This window comes from Poecilia reticulata, chromosome 18 (genome assembly GCF_904066995.2).
Source record: "Poecilia reticulata chromosome 18, P_reticulata-male-v2, whole genome shotgun sequence".
Taxonomy (NCBI): Eukaryota; Metazoa; Chordata; class Actinopteri; order Cyprinodontiformes; family Poeciliidae; genus Poecilia; species Poecilia reticulata.
This window is the reverse complement of record NC_088847.1, coordinates 24,499,062-24,515,309: the sequence shown is the minus strand read 5'-3', so window position 1 is coordinate 24,515,309 and position 16,248 is coordinate 24,499,062. Positions and strand designations below refer to the sequence as shown.

At 46.0% G+C, this 16,248-nt stretch overlaps 2 protein-coding genes across 2 annotated transcripts; both read left to right on the top strand.

Moving 5' to 3' along the window:
• The first annotated feature begins 610 nt into the window (after positions 1–610).
• On the top strand, positions 611–12,115 carry LOC145548564 (sialoadhesin-like). The gene is made up of 9 exons (XM_081599129.1): positions 611–1,237; positions 4,024–4,068; positions 6,437–6,566; positions 6,698–6,843; positions 7,093–7,329; positions 7,405–7,689; positions 9,457–9,693; positions 11,244–11,405; positions 11,485–12,115. The coding sequence occupies exons 1-9, from the start codon at positions 1,204–1,206 to the stop codon at positions 11,607–11,609; spliced, it is 1,401 nt and encodes a 466-aa protein (XP_081455255.1). The 5' UTR covers positions 611–1,203; the 3' UTR covers positions 11,610–12,115.
• A 2,100-nt stretch (positions 12,116–14,215) lies between these two features.
• On the top strand, positions 14,216–15,936 carry LOC103460311 (uncharacterized). The gene is made up of 2 exons (XM_081599525.1): positions 14,216–14,387; positions 15,255–15,936. The coding sequence occupies exons 1-2, from the start codon at positions 14,316–14,318 to the stop codon at positions 15,861–15,863; spliced, it is 681 nt and encodes a 226-aa protein (XP_081455651.1). The 5' UTR covers positions 14,216–14,315; the 3' UTR covers positions 15,864–15,936.
• Positions 15,937–16,248: the final 312 nt, after the last annotated feature.

Sequence of the window (16,248 nt, the reverse complement as noted above, 5' to 3'; positions counted from 1 at the left end):
TTCAGCCCCTCGTCTCAGTTTCCTGTTTTTGCTTTTAACTCGTTTTTGTTCACGGCTTCAGAAACCACAGAGCTGCTCAGAACCGTCTGCTGCACCCAGAGCCTGACCTGGTTCTGGTTCTGGTTTCTGCAGCTGAACCCAGTCTGGACCTGAACTCGGCTCTGCAGGGAGAGGAGCTGCTTCACCTCCAGCTGACCCAAAACCGGCAGCAGGAACCGGGCAGGGTCCGTCTGAGGCGGGAAGGTCCAGAACCAGCGAGACCAGAACCTGAAGCACATTTAAACTAATGTTCGGTTCCACCTCAGAGCTGAAGGTTCTGGACTCAACATGCAGATGAGATACCAGAACCAGAACCAGGGTTCAGGTTCTGGTTCAGAGTGAAACTCGCTTTGTGCAAAAGCTTCACATCACAAAGCCACAAAACAAAGAGTCAGCAGAAATCAGCCCACATCACACACCGAGGCACCAGAACCACAGAACCAGTTCTGAACCGGAACCAGAACCACAGAACCAGAACCAGTTCTGAACCGGAACCAGAACCACAGAACCAGTTCTGAACCGGAACCAGAACCACAGAACCAGTTCTGAACCAGAACCACAGAACCAGAACTAGTTCTGAACGGAACCAGAACAGGAAAAAAGGTGGGGTCACCTGGAGGCTCCAGCACCTGCAGCCCCAACGGGACGAGGGTTAAAATGGATTATTGTTGTTGTTGTTGTTGTTGTTGTTGTTGTCGTTCCTCTGGGCCCTTCTGGCCCCACAAACACATTTATATTCATAAGTTCTGTCTGTTTTCATACATTCTGATCGTTTCAGTCTAAATTTATCGTCTCAGTTTTACTTCCTCTATCTTCCATGAAGAGTCGAACGTTTCTGTGATCGCCTCCAGTCCATCGCTCAGTGTCAACATGAACACAGTGAGCCGAGCTCTCAGCCCTGAGGGACTCCAGCGTTCCATCAGAGCCTCTGTGGGCAGCTTGTGGTTTCTTCTGATAACTTTCTGCGTTTCCTAGAACAGGCAGCTCACCTTTATCGCTCGTCAGATAAAGTGGCGTGTGAAGCAGCAGCTCGGTGCAAACAGCCTGAATCTGTCGTGTGTCTCGTTTCTCTCACATCCTCCTGCCGCCGCCTGCGGTTTGGCTCAACAGGATGTTCTTGACTTCGCTCTGAGACGGACAGAACGGCTTCAGCCTGCAGACGAGATGAACGCCGCCGCCGCGGCGCCGCTGCTGCTCTGTGAGTTCAAAACAACCAGAGCTTTACTCAGCCAGGAGACGAAACGTTCCAGAGAAACAGGAATGTTTCAGAGTAACAGGAAGGTTTCAGAGAAACAGGAAGGTTTCAGAGTAACAGGAACGTTTCAGAGTAACAGGAACGTTTCAGAGTAACAGGAAGGTTTCAGAGTAACAGGAATGTTTCAGAGTAACAGGAATGTTTCAGAGTAACAGGAATGTTTCAGAGTAACAGGAATGTTTCAGAGTAACTCAGGAATGTTTCAGAGTAACTCAGGAAGGTTTCAGAGTAACAGGAATGTTTCAGAGTAACAGGAAGGTTTCAGAGTAACTCAGGAATGTTTCAGAGTAACAGGAATGTTTCAGAGTAACAGGAATGTTTCAGAGTAACTCAGGAATGTTTCAGAGTAACTCAGGAAGGTTTCAGAGTAACAGGAAGGTTTCAGAGTAACAAGAAGGTGTCAGAGTAACTCAGGAATGTTTCAGAAACAGGAACGTTTCAGAGTAACAGGAACGTTTCAGAGTAACAGGAATGTTTCAGAGAAACAGGAAGGTTTCAGAGTAACAGGAATGTTTCAGAGTAACAGGAATGTTTCAGAGTAACAGGAATGTTTCAGAGTAACAGGAATGTTTCAGAGTAACAGGAATGTTTCAGAGAAACAGGAATGTTTCAGAGTAACAGGAAGGTTTCAGAGAAACAGGAATGTTTCAGAGTAACTCAGGAATGTTTCAGAGTAACAGGAAGGTTTCAGAGTAACAGGAACGTTTCAGAGTAACAGGAACGTTTCAGAGTAACAGGAAGGTTTCAGAGTAACAGGAATGTTTCAGAGTAACTCAGGAATGTTTCAGAGTAACAGGAAGGTTTCAGAGTAACTCAGGAATGTTTCAGAGTAACTCAGGAAGGTTTCAGAGTAACAGGAATGTTTCAGAGTAACAGGAAGGTTTCAGAGTAACAGGAACGTTTCAGAGTAACAGGAATGTTTCAGAGTAACAGGAATGTTTCAGAGTAACAGGAATGTTTCAGAGTAACAGGAATGTTTCAGAGTAACAGGAAGGTTTCAGAGTAACAGGAATGTTTCAGAGTAACAGGAATGTTTCAGAGTAACAGGAATGTTTCAGAGTAACAGGAATGTTTCAGAGTAACAGGAACGTTTCAGAGTAACAGGAATGTTTCAGAGTAACAGGAATGTTTCAGAGAAACAGGAATGTTTCAGAGTAACAGGAAGGTTTCAGAGTAACAGGAATGTTTCAGAGTAACAGGAATGTTTCAGAGTAACAGGAATGTGTCAGAGTAACAGGAATGTTTCAGAGTAACAGGAATGTTTCAGAGTAACAGGAAGGTTTCAGAGTAACAGGAACGTTTCAGAGTAACAGGAACGTTTCAGAGTAACAGGAAGGTTTCAGAGTAACAGGAATGTTTCAGAGAAACAGGAATGTTTCAGAGTAACAGGAAGGTTTCAGAGAAACAGGAATGTTTCAGAGTAACAGGAAGGTTTCAGAGAAACAGGAATGTTTCAGAGTAACAGGAAGGTTTCAGAGTAACAGGAATGTTTCAGAGTAACAGGAAGGTTTCAGAGTAACAGGAACGTTTCAGAGTAACAGGAATGTTTCAGAGTAACAGGAATGTTTCAGAGTAACTCAGGAATGTTTCAGAGTAACAGGAAGGTTTCAGAGTAACTCAGGAATGTTTCAGAGTAACTCAGGAAGGTTTCAGAGTAACAGGAATGTTTCAGAGTAACAGGAAGGTTTCAGAGTAACAGGAACGTTTCAGAGTAACAGGAATGTTTCAGAGTAACTCAGGAATGTTTCAGAGTAACAGGAATGTTTCAGAGTAACAGGAATGTTTCAGAGTAACAGGAAGGTTTCAGAGTAACAGGAATGTTTCAGAGTAACAGGAATGTTTCAGAGTAACAGGAATGTTTCAGAGTAACAGGAATGTTTCAGAGTAACAGGAATGTTTCAGAGTAACAGGAATGTTTCAGAGTAACAGGAATGTTTCAGAGTAACAGGAATGTTTCAGAGTAACAGGAATGTTTCAGAGTAACAGGAATGTTTCAGAGTAACAGGAATGTTTCAGAGTAACAGGAATGTTTCAGAGTAACAGGAATGTGTCAGAGTAACAGGAAGGTTTCAGAGTAACAGGAATGTTTCAGAGTAACAGGAATGTTTCAGAGTAACAGGAATGTTTCAGAGTAACAGGAATGTTTCAGAGTAACAGGAATGTTTCAGAGTAACAGGAATGTTTCAGAGTAACAGGAATGTTTCAGAGTAACAGGAATGTGTCAGAGTAACAGGAAGGTTTCAGAGTAACAGGAAGGTTTCAGAGTAACAGGAAGGTTTCAGAGTAACAGGAATGTTTCAGAGTAACAGGAACGTTTCAGAGTAACTCAGGAATGTTTCAGAAACAGGAATGTTTCAGAGTAACAGGAATGTTTCAGAGTAACAGGAATGTTTCAGAGTAACAGGAATGTTTCAGAGTAACAGGAATGTTTCAGAGTAACAGGAATGTTTCAGAGTAACAGGAAGGTTTCAGAGTAACAGGAAGGTTTCAGAGTAACAGGAAGGTTTCAGAGTAACAGGAATGTTTCAGAGTAACAGGAATGTTTCAGAGTAACAGGAAGGTTTCAGAGTAACAGGAATGTTTCAGAGTAACAGGAATGTTTCAGAGTAACAGGAATGTTTCAGAGTAACAGGAATGTGTCAGAGTAACAGGAATGTTTCAGAGTAACAGGAAGGCTTCAGAGTAACAGGAAGGTTTCAGAGTGACTCCGACTCCTCGTGTTTCCACAGGTTTATCTCTGAGCTTCAGCTGCTACCAGACGGTTTCCTGCCACGGTGAGTCCAACAGAACCGGCCTCAGAAGCACAACCTGTTCACTGCTGAGCCGTAAAACATTCATGATTTAATGTTGGATCTTTTCTAAAATATTTAAATCTTAACAGGAAATAGCCAGAAACTACTTCCTGTACTTTTACAGAAAAACAGTGACTGAACATTTATCTGGAAACATCAGCTGAATATTTACAGCTTCTTCTTTCTGAACACATTTTTATAATCGTTATGGTTTTGCTCTGATGTTTTCTGCCCTCCATCTTTATCCGGGTTAAAGATGGAGGTCCAGCATCAGAAGGGTCGCCCAGCGTATGACCTTTACCCTTTACTGTGTGTGGCTTTGGCTATTAACTCTAGCATGGCGCCCCCTCTCTCATGGCGCCCCCTCTCTCATGGCGCCCCCTCTCTCGTGGCGCCCCCTCTCTCGTGGCGCCCCCTCTCTCATGGCGCTCCCTCTCTCGTGGCGCCCCCTCTCTCGTGGCGCCCCCTCTCTCATGGCGCCCCCTCTCTCGTGGCGCCCCCTCTCTCGTGGCGCCCCCTCTCTCGTGGCGCCCCCTCTCTCATGGCGCCCCCTCTCTCGTGGCGCCCCCTCTCTCGTGGCGCCCCCTCTCTCGTGGCGCCCCCTCTCTCGTGGCGCCCCCTCTCTCATGGCGCCCCCTCTCTCATGGCGCCCCCTCTCTCATGGCGCCCCCTCTCTCATGGCGCCCCCTCTCTCATGGCGCCCCCTCTCTCATGGCGCCCCCTCTCTCATGGCGCCCCCTCTCTCATGGCGCCCCCTCTCTCATGGCGCCCCCTCTCTCATGGCGCCCCCTCTCTCGTGGCGCCCCCTCTCTCATGGCGCCCTTGCGTGCAGTGCAGAGCCAGGTTCTGCTCCGCTGCTTCTGGCTGCTCTGTAGATCTGGTTTGTGTTTCTGTCAGGTCTTGACTGAAGCTTCAATCCCAGATTAATCCTCACCAATCAGTTTAATCCCAGACTTTGATCAGCTCCTGATCAAACTCATTGATCAGCAGCTGATCAATGAGTTTGATCTTGTGAATCAGTGACTCTGAGCTTTTTAAAGTTCAGCTGAACATCGTGACCCATCTGGTTCTGCTGGTGGTTCTGCTGGTGGTTCTGTTGGGTCCCGGCCGTCACCAAACCGTTCAGCAGACTTTAGCTGAGTTTTACTCTAAACTTGATTCGGCTTGTTGTTGTTTTAAGGATCTTTATAGATCAAATAATCATATATTTGACCGTTTGTAGTTTTATCCCAGCGTTGGTTCATTTTATCGTCTTTGTGTTTTTGATTTCTACCTTTAGATTCGTGTTCATTTGGGTCATCAGGTTCAGGTCCGGTTCCTCCAGCTGCTCCTCCATGTCTGCAGTGCTGGTGGAATCATAAACACTGTAAACCTTTCAGCTCTTTAATGAAATCCTCCAGGGCCGGTTACCATTAAAGATTTATTAAATTATTGTTAAATTCTCTAAACTTAATATTTGTCTAAAACACGATGTGATAAATCTTTAGCTTTGCTGTGAAGCTGTTTGGGTTTTAATGCAGATGAACAAGCAAACGTTCATGTTGTGAAGAAATATTCAGTGTGTGATAAAATCTTGTGTCTGAGGTGAGACTTACGATCCTGTGTTCAGATAACAGACCTCGTCTGTTTGAGGTTTGGTAGGTTGAATATTTCATTTCTTTCTTTATGAGGTTTTTAAACATGAAGTTTGAGTCCAGAATTAAACAAGATGGACGCCCAGCTGCAGTTTCCTCCAGAAACCCCAAAGATCTGATCAGATGCTGAACCTCAGAGGGTCACATGTGGTGTCAACAGTGGCTAATGTGGCTAATATTGCTAATGTTGTTACCAGTGCTAACATTGCTAAGGTTGCTAACATTGCTAATGTTGTTAACATTGCTAATGTTGCTTACTTTGCTAACACTACTAATGTTGCTAACATTGCTAATGTTGTTACCAGTGTTAACATTGTTAAGGTTGCTAACACTGCTAATGTTGCTAACACTGCTAATGTTGCTAACACTGCTAATGTTGCTACCAGTGCTAACACTACTAATGTTGCTAACACTGCTAATGTTGCTAACATTGTTAAGGTTGCTAACACTGCTAATGTTGCTAACTTGGCTAACACTGCTAATGTTGCTAACACTGCTAATGTTGCTACCAGTGCTAACACTGCTAATGTTGCTAACACTGCTAATGTTGCTAACTTGGCTAACACTGCTAATGTTGCTAACACTGCTAATGTTGCTAACACTGCTAATGTTGCTAACATTGCTAATGTTGCTAACATTGTTAACGTTGCTAACACTGCTAATGTTGCTAACACTGCTAATGTTGCTGTTGCTAACGTTGCGTCCTTCTGAAACAGACGCGTCTCCTCCCTCCTCCCTGGTCGTCTCCCCCAGCCAGTCTCAGTTCTTTGAGTACGGTTCTGTCTCCATCAGCTGTGAGCAGTTTGGACCGGACGGATGGACGGTGTGGAGACAAACCGCATCAGGGTGAGTTGACCATTCGTCCGCCTCAGTCCCAGATAAAGGGACGTCCTTCATGACTGATGACTGGACCTTCGTCTGGAAGCTGACCCTCAGCGTGGCTCCAGGTGTGAGGAAAATGTCCGCTGTGTGTCCAGGCTGCAGGTGTCTCCATGTTCTGTGTGGGGAAGTCAGAACTCCTCCATCTGCACCATCAGCACCCTGAAGAAGACGGACAGCGGCGTGTACTGGTGCGAGTCCAGACACCGGGACAGCAGCCACACCGTCAACATCACCGTCACCAGTAAGAGACGCATGTTGAGGTTCAGTCAGACCATCCAGCTTACTGGGACCAAACCATCAGCCTAGAACCGTCCAGCTGAACGAGCCACAGCTTGAAGCTGTGACCGTCTCTGGTTTAAACCAACGGACTGAAGGAGATTTTTACTCCTGGTGTGAATAAAAACCTCCTTCAGATAAAAACGTCTTCAGGACGTTTAGGAGACGCCGGTGGACAGGAATCAGCTGAACGTCCCTCTGTGTCTCTGTGCAGCTGGACAGGTGGTCCTGCTCGGCCCAGTCCTTCCTGTGGTGGAGGGAGATGACATCACTCTGACCTGTCAACATAAGAGCGGAGCTCCATTTTCTAACGCTGAGTTCTTCAAAGACGGATCCAAGATTTCGTCTGAAGACAAACTGGTCCTCCGTAACGTCTCCAGGGCCCATGAAGGACGATACGCGTGTAAAATCAACGGGGTCACATCTGAGACCAGCTGGCTGCTCATCAAAGGTCCACCAGCATCTATGTGTTATACATCTATAGTAGCAGAGTTTCCACTGACTGGGTGTCCATGTCTGTCCCCAGATGTGTCCACGCCGGCGTCTCTGACTGTGAGTCCGGACTCGGCTCAGGTTCTGGAGTACGGCTCCTTCAGTCTGAGCTGCAGCAGCTCGGCTGCAGGATGGACCATCAGACGCTTCTCTGTCAGCACCAGAAAGACGTCCAGCTGTGGGGGAGACTGGGGCGTCCTGTCTCCTTCTTCTTCTTCTGTCTGCAGCCTGCAGACGGCCAAGAAGTCTGACAGCGCCCTCTACTGGTGTGAGTCTCCGTCCATGCAGCGGAGCAACACGGTTCAGGTCACCGTGTACGGTAGGCACCACAGCCACTACACCGTTAGCACAAAGCGCGCCGTCGCTTTAAGGCTCCTCCCACAACGCTCAGGCCGCTCTGATTGGCCACAAGGGAACCAATCCAAACGCAGGTCCACTTCCTGTTAGCTTAGCGCCATCAGGTCAGATTCCAGAGTTTAATGAGTGGAAACATCTTTTGTTCTCAGAAATATTTAAATTTTCACCATCCTGAGGCGACGGAGCAAACGGCAGCTTTGATCTCAAACATTTGTGGTTAAAGTCTAACGAAGCCCAGAGCAACTTTCTATAAAGATAAACTGTCTAAATGTTGTTTGGGATCATATTTGATGTTTCTCTGTAAATTTTGACATTTTTGTGTAAATTTATTTAGTTCTGAAATATTTGACTGCAGACCGTCTCAGTGCTGCCCCCTGAGGATGAACAGCGGCTACTGCAGCTGATTATAACAGTCCAGCTTTATGTCACCGGTACCAGTTCAGGTCTGAGACCATTTTCACTCCAACACGCCCCCTGGTGGTGAGTCAGGAGGTGGCAAGGTGGTGGAGCTGCAGGGTGGAGCTGAAGGACATTGTTTCCATAAAGCAAGGGTGTCAAACTCCAGTCCTGAAGGGCCGCTGTCCTGCAGTTTTTAGATGTGCCACAGGTACAAAACACCTGAATCAAATGGCTTAATTATCTCCTCAGTTCTCCAGAGCCTTGCTAATGACCTAATTATTCTATTCAGGTGTGGTGCAGCAGAGGCACTTCTAAAAGTTGCAGGACAGCAGAGGACTGGAGTTTGACACCCCTGCCATAAAGTCTCTAGATCAGTGGTTCTTAACCTTTTTTGAGTTACCGAACCCCCCAGTTTCATATGCGCATTCACCGAACCCTTCTTATTCCTCCCCCCCGACACACAAAAGACTTTGCGGTATTCTGATTTAGTAATGTAATTATATTAATTAGCTGTGTTACCACCCCCACGCCACTAGAGGCAGTAGCAACCCGGAAAAGATGCGACTAAGGAGCAGATTTAGACTATAGAATTTGGTAAAAACTGTGAGCTTTGCTGAAAGGCACAAGTTCAAATCCATGCTGAGAGGAGCTCCTCCAATCAGGGCTCCTCCGCAGCTCTGATTGGCTAAGCAATGTAACGTGATCCTCTGATTGGCTAATCAATGTAACGTGATCCTCTGATTGGCTAAGCAATGTAACGTGATCCTCTGATTGGCTAAGCAATGTAACGTCATCCTCTGATTGGCTAAGCAATGTAACGTCATCCTGTGATTGGCTAAGCAATGTAACGTCATCCTCTGATTGGCTAATCAATGTAACCTGATCCTATGATTGGCTAATCAATGTAACCTGATCCTATGATTGGCTAAGCAATGTAACGTGATCCTCTGATTGGCTCAGCAATGTAACGTGATCCTCTGATTGGCTCAGCAATGTAACGTGATCCTCTGCAGCAAGTGATGGCAAAGCGGGGCGTCATCACGACTTTACACAAGTGTGTCTTTATCTCCGCGGCATCGAACCCCTGAGACCGACTCACTGAACCCCTGGGGTTCGTTTGAACCCAGGTTAAGAACCACTGGTCCAGAGTCTGAAACGTCGCTCCACTGCTGCCCCCCTCCTGACCCCCTCTCACCTCCCACCACCCCCAACACGTAGCCACGCCCCTCAGGCTCCTGGCTCCGCCCTCTTTAGTTAGTTTAGTTACCGTATTACCGGTAATGTAGTTTTTCCCCTCCACCAGAACCAAACCCAGATTCTGTGTCTGCAGAGGGTCCGGTGGTCCTGCTGAGTCCGGCGCTTCCTGTGACGTCTGGACGAAACGTCACTCTGACCTGCCAGACCAAGAGCCCGACTGCTGCCTCGGCTGGTTTCTATAAAAACGACTCCTTGATCGGGTCGGGATCAGGATCCTTCACCCTGCGCTCCGTTTCCACGGCCGATGAAGGTTCCTACCGCTGCAGGACGGGAGGCGGAGAATCTCCGCCCAGCTGGCTGTCGGTCAGAGGTCAGAGTTCAGCATGAAGGATAAATGAGTTCAAGGCTTCTGGGTTTCTCTCTGCAGATGGTCTATGAAAACCTTCAGGTCTGCTCAGCAACGAGAGTCTTCTCTATTTAGTTTAAAATAATATAATAATGGAAATCAAATGTTCAAAAATAAATATTTTGATTTAATTTCACAGTTTTATTTGAGCAAAAACAGAATGAATAAAATAATCAGCGCACTGAAATATAACAGTGTATATATTATTCCCTAAATGCTGAGTGTCGCTAATTAGCATCAGAGCTAAGTTAACAGTAGTGGTGGGTCTGATGCTCAAATGTATAATCTGTAAGTAATTTAACATCATATTTAATAAACTGGATGCAAATCTAACGTTTCCACAAGATGGTGCCACCTGAAAAATCACAGAGTTTAACAGAGACGAGGGTCAGAGCTGGACCGGACCAGAACCGGACCAGAACCAGACTGGGAACCGGACCAGAACCGGACCAGAACCAGACTGGGACCAGACTGGGAACCAGTTAATCCCAGCAGCAGGGCGATTCGGGTTTATACTGCAGAATCTCCTCTGATCTCAGGATTCGAGATCAGAACCAAAGTTTATCTTCATTTCTACAGAAAGTTTCAGATAAAATAAACCAGGGAGCCCAGAGTGGGTTCTGGAGGCCCAAAGTGGGTCCTGGAGGCCCAGAGTGGGTCCTGGAGCCCCATCGAGGGTCCTGGAGGCCCATCGTGGGTCCTGGAGGCCCAGAGTGGGTCCTGGAGGCCCAGAGTGGGTCCTGGAGCCCCATCGAGGGTCCTGGAGCCCCATCGAGGGTCCTGGAGGCCCAGAGTGGGTACTGGAGGCCCAAAGTGGGTCCTGGAGGCCCAGAGTGGGTTCTGGAGGCCCAGAGAGGGTACTGGAGGCCCAAAGTGGGTCCTGGAGGCCCAGAGTGGGTTCTGGAGGCCCAGAGTGGGTTCTGGAGGCCCAGAGTGGGTCCTGGAGGCCCAGAGTGGGTTCTGGAGGCCCAGAGTGGGTTCTGGAGGCCCAGAGTGGGTTCTGGAGGCCCAGAGTGGGTTCTGGAGGCCCAGAGTGGGTTCTGGAGGCCCAGAGTGGGTTCTGGAGGCCCAGAGTGGGTCCTGCATGTTTGATTCCCTCCCTGCTGGCAGCAACCACCTCCTCAGCAGGTCAATGTTCTCCTTCAGCCTCTGATGGTTCATCATCTGGTCCAGGTGAGTTAAACCAGGGAGAATAAAACCTGCAGGATGCCGGGTGGCCCGGGCCTCCAGAACCCACTCTGGGCCTCCAGAACCCACTCTGGGCCTCCAGAACCCACTCTGGGCCTCCAGAACCCACTCTGGGCCTCCAGAACCCACTCTGGGCCTCCAGAACCCACTCTGGGCCTCCAGAACCCACTCTGGGTTCCACTGAAATTAACTGATCTGTAATGAGTGAAGTTATTAATAATAATCAGACTCTTAATAATCAGATTTAAAACATTTGGACTGAACTGATTTTCATCATCACCTCTGAGGTCAGAAGGTTTAACTTCCTGATGGTTTCATGTTTTCAGCTCCTGCAGATCCGGATCCAGATCCGGATCCAGATCCAGATCCGGATCCAGATCCTTCTTCTTCTCCTCTTCGCTCCATCCTGTGGAAAATCCTCTACGCTCCGGTTTCCATCTTTTACTTCATCCCCACCTGCATCTGCATCTATAAACTCAGAGCCGCAGGTAACCACAGCGCCCCCTGCTGGCTGTCTGCAGGAACAAACCCCCACAGTAAAACCTCCTGTCTGTAAACCGTCTGCAGGCTGGAGCCCAGCGGGCCGGACCAGAACCTCTGGACCCAGACGAGCCGCAGAAGAAGAAGAAGAAGCAGGTGGAGGTGACTACGATGACGCCATGGCTCCTGTCACCACTCAGCATCACTTCTGAGTCTCGTTTCTAATCTCTGAGCTCTAAATGTTTCCCTGCTTGTTTCTATATGTATGAAGAATAAAGAATAAAATACAAGCTTTTTATTTCTTTAAATTAGTTTCTGAACTTTAATGGTTCAGGAAAGAAACTGAGGTCAAAACCTTTCCGAAGTTTTAAAATCCTAGAAATGTTCGTTAATAAATGCTTAAAGTTAAATTTCATAATGAAACTTTGAAACTAAATTATGAAAAACGTTTTTATTTTGTGGAGTTAAAGGGATAAAAACAGGGCAGCATGTGAAGCTGCTACATTTAGCATTAGCTAGTGCTAGCAGTGTCTGTTAGCTTTAGCTAGCAGTGTCTGTTAGCTAATGCTAATGCTAACAGGCCCTGCAGACGTTTACAGAAAAGCTTTTAACTGATAACTTTTCATTTTGTGCCTTTTTGTTTTGTCCATGTTTATTAGTCAGAATTTGTTTTATCTGTTGAAGATATTTTTATAAATAAAATATATTTATTCCCAAACGCAGCTTTTTTATTTTGATGGAAAGTCCGACTGCTGGTTGTTTAAAACAACCTGCTGGTTTTAAACACACATTAATTAATTACAATATAAAACATGATGAGGCTCGTTGGTCAAATTAAAATTACATATTGAAATTAATGTTTAAATATGCTTTTTAAGCTAACATTTGGTTTTTTAAATAGTTTTTATTAGTCTGCTTTAATACACTATACATTTTTTTGTTTGACTGTTAGAAAATGATCTAATGTGTTTCACGTGGTGATGAGTTAAATAAATACTTTCTTTCAGTAATATTTTGATTTACTGAATGATTGTAGCTCCTCAGGTCTGATCCAGATCTTCAGACTCTGAACCGAGTCCATCTGAAAACCTTCATCGTTACTTTAGTTCACCTGAAAGATTCTTTTATTGAGCGAGAATTTTAAAATAAATCAAATATGACATCATCAGATCTGCTGCTCATCAGTCAGGAGATTGAAAACATGAAGGTGAAAACAGCAACAAAAACTAATTATTTTAAAAGATCCAACAACATATTTGATCAGTGACGTAATTTTTCCTTCTTCAGGTTTGATTTCTGCCAAACAGGATGACTGTCATCCTGCTGTCCGTCCTTTAGGCCACGCCCCCAGGTGAAGCTCCTCCCACAGCAGCCGGCTCTGCTGGTTCTGGTTTCACCAAGGGACCACTGGGTCCAGCTGGTACCGCCTCGGTACACAGCAGGGGAACCAGCAACACAGGAACGTCACCTGATGGCTGTTGGACAATATGACTCAGGCTCCTCGGGTTCGGGCTCCTCGGGTTCGGGCTCCTCGGGTTCGGGCTCCTCGGGTTCGGGCTCCTCGGGTTCGACCCGCATTCCTGACAGCTGAACGGTTTCTCTCCAGTGTGGATCCTCTGGTGAAGTTTTAAAGAATTCATCACCTTGAATGTGGAGCCACATTCCTCACAGCTGTATGGTCTCTCCTTGCTGTGGATGAGCCTTTAAACTGGCTGCTAACCTGAAGCTCTTGTCACAGCGGAGATCCTTCTGGACGTCCTTCTGTTTCTGCTGGACAGAAAAAACACTAAAATATTAAAATCATAAAATCATCAGGTTTGATTCCTGAATCAGGTTTTAACTCTTTGTAGTTTATTATTGTTCACAGATAAAGTTTGAATTTTCACAGCAGGGAAAAGTTTCAGTATATTGATATAAACTTTGACACAAAGTAAATTTTCCTCCATTCTGACTCGGGTGTAGAACATGGAGCCGCATGTTTAGTGGGTTCGTCTCAGACATGATGTCGTCTCTGACAGGTGAGGAAACTGAACTCGAGCTTTTTAACTTCAGTAAAGAACAAATGTTTGTTCTGCTTGTTATTTATCTCTTTTCTTCTACAATCTTTAGAGGTTTAATGATGTCACAACATTCACTGCAGATATTTGTAAAGTTGCACCATAAATCACAAATGAATCCACAGATATTGAAACCTGCAGACTCACTCTGGACGTTTCATTGTCTTTGTGATCAACCGTCAGGTTTCTGATCGGACTCGGACCGACCAGAACCGGTTCCTCCACCTGGTGTCTCCGTTTCAGCAGCTGCTCTCTGACATCATGTCCTCTGACATCATAACCTCTGACATCATCCACGTTTCCTTTAAGAACAAATTTCATCCGTATGATGAAACGTTTGGTTTTAAAGTGATTTACTTTTCAGAAAGACCATGAAATAAATTAATATCAGTAACAGGAATAATAACCTTGTTGCCTCATGGGCATTCTCTCATGTCCATATGATAAACAGGAAGTCATCCATTCTTTCCTGCATGGATTCAACCAGAACAGTCATTAAATTACATTAAATTAAAAATTAAATCCTTTCCATCGCTTAAACTCTTCCTGCTTTATTATGGAGTGAAAATCTGTAAAATTCCCCTCCTGGCATTTTATGTTTAAAGAAATTAATTGTTTTGTACATTTACAGTTGTTTCCCTAAATGTATGTGGTTTAAACCATATTTATTATTGTGCTAATCTCTCCTAATAAATCTTTCCTCTATAGTTCTGAGTCTAAAATCTGTTAACCAGCTGGAGGCTTTTATTGTGAAAATATAAACCGCTTCCTTCGCTCCTTGCGCATGCGCATTCACACCTCTAAGCTCAGCTGGGAAACCTCAGCTCAGAGTGGATTAGTTGCTTTATTTCATACCCTGGAATGGACCCGCAGAACCGGAACCGCTCCAAGAGAACCGGATGGGTCCCCCTCTCTGGTCCCACCGACCCAAAGGTCAGAGTTCATCACACTGGGAGCTCCGTGGGCAGACACGGAGCTCATTAGCTGTACTGGCTGGACTGGTCATCAGATTAACTGAGGCTCTGGTTAAAACGCAGCTACTGACAGAATGTAGGCGTCTGCGCCGATGCCTGATTAAAACACCAGAGTCACAGTGAGCAACGCGCTCAGTGGTGTTCTAGATCAGCTGGTTATCGGTTAACTAGTGTTAAAGTCAGTCTGGTCTTCAGGTTATCTGGTGCTGCTGTTTGAGTGGGTGAAGGCTGTAGGTGTCCTTCTGATGCCTGATTAAATCGCAAACCACTGACCATTTCTACTGGTGCTTTAGTAAAAATGGTAACCAGTTTAACTGATGCTCTCTCTGATTTGGGGTCAGATTAGTGTTTTAGTTGATCTGGACATCAGTTTATCGGCGTGATGTTTATTAAAACTGGTAGCAGTCTGACTGGTGTTTTAGTTCGCTTGGTAATCAGATTAACCTTGTAGCTGAACAGAACTGGTGTTGTAGTGATTCTAGTCATCAGTTTTTCTGCTTATGCTGCTTACAGGGTTTATGAGGGTGTCTGCACTGATGCCTGATTAAAACTATGCTGATTCTTGTTGGCGTTAGCTCCTCTCAGATTGTGGCTCCCTGCTGTGATCCACATGCTGCAGCTGGAAGGTTCCTGCTCAGGTCAGGGAGGGTTGAAGGCGACCCACCACCTCCACACATTTTTAAAAGTAGAGAATATTAAAGATGCTCAAAGTAGTAAATGAGGTGGAGTTGGAGGTTGGTGAATCAGACACCAGCTTCAGCTTGAAAATACCAACCAGAGATCTGATGTACAGAAACCATCTCACTCTTTGTTCCGTCTCCTCCAGAAACCTGAGAACCAGGAGGGGAAACACCACTGCTGTCCCCACTGTGGGAAGATCTTCAGCAGAGCATGTGGCCTGTGGAGACACCAGAAGATCCACAGAGGAGAGAAGCCGTACAGCTGTGGTGAGTGTGGGAAAACGTTCAGCCAGGCGGCCCACCTGAAGAGGCACCAGAACATCCACACCGCTGAGCAGAGCTTCCTCTGCCCGCTGTGTGGGAACAGCTTCACCCAGAGGGAAACCTTAAAGCTGCACCTGAAGCATGTCCACTGCCGCCTGCAGCCCTACGGCTGTCAGGACTGCGGGAAACGTTTCTCCAAGCGCAGCAACCTCAAGGTCCACCAGCTGCTGCACAGCGGAGAAAAGCCACACGCATGTGAGGTCTGTGGGAAGACATTCAGGGACCGCAGCCACCTGAGGAACCACCGGGTCACCCACAGCGGGGAGAAACCCTTCTGGTGCGAGGAGTGTGGGAAGATGTTCACCCGGCCCGGTTCCCTGAGGAAACATCAGAGGAAGCACACCAGGGAGAGACCGTACTGCTGCGACAGCCGTGTCAACCTGAAACATGGATGTTCTGTAGATGAAATGTTTTGTTCTGAGCCAAAATAAAGATTTCAAATCAGTTTTTATTCTCAGTTTGTTTCCAGTTCAGAATAAACTGTGACTTTATAATTTTATCTTCTACTCTGTAGTTCAGTCATGTTTCATAGGCTAAGTGTTTTTTTTTTCCCCAGAAGATCTGGATAATATATAGTTTTGTGGATATAAATAAATCCTGATCCTGGTTTTATTCAGTCTTGCAGAATGCAAAGTTCGTTCCAACTTAACCTCTGCTAGCCACACGTAGCTCCTGCTAACTGTAGCCTAGCTGAAAACACTTTTAGCCTAGCAGCTAACAGACATAGCTAGCAGAGTGGCTAATTGTTTATCAACTCTGAACAGATGAAAATTGTTTTACAGTTTAGACTTCAGTCTGAGTGGTTTAAGGTGAACT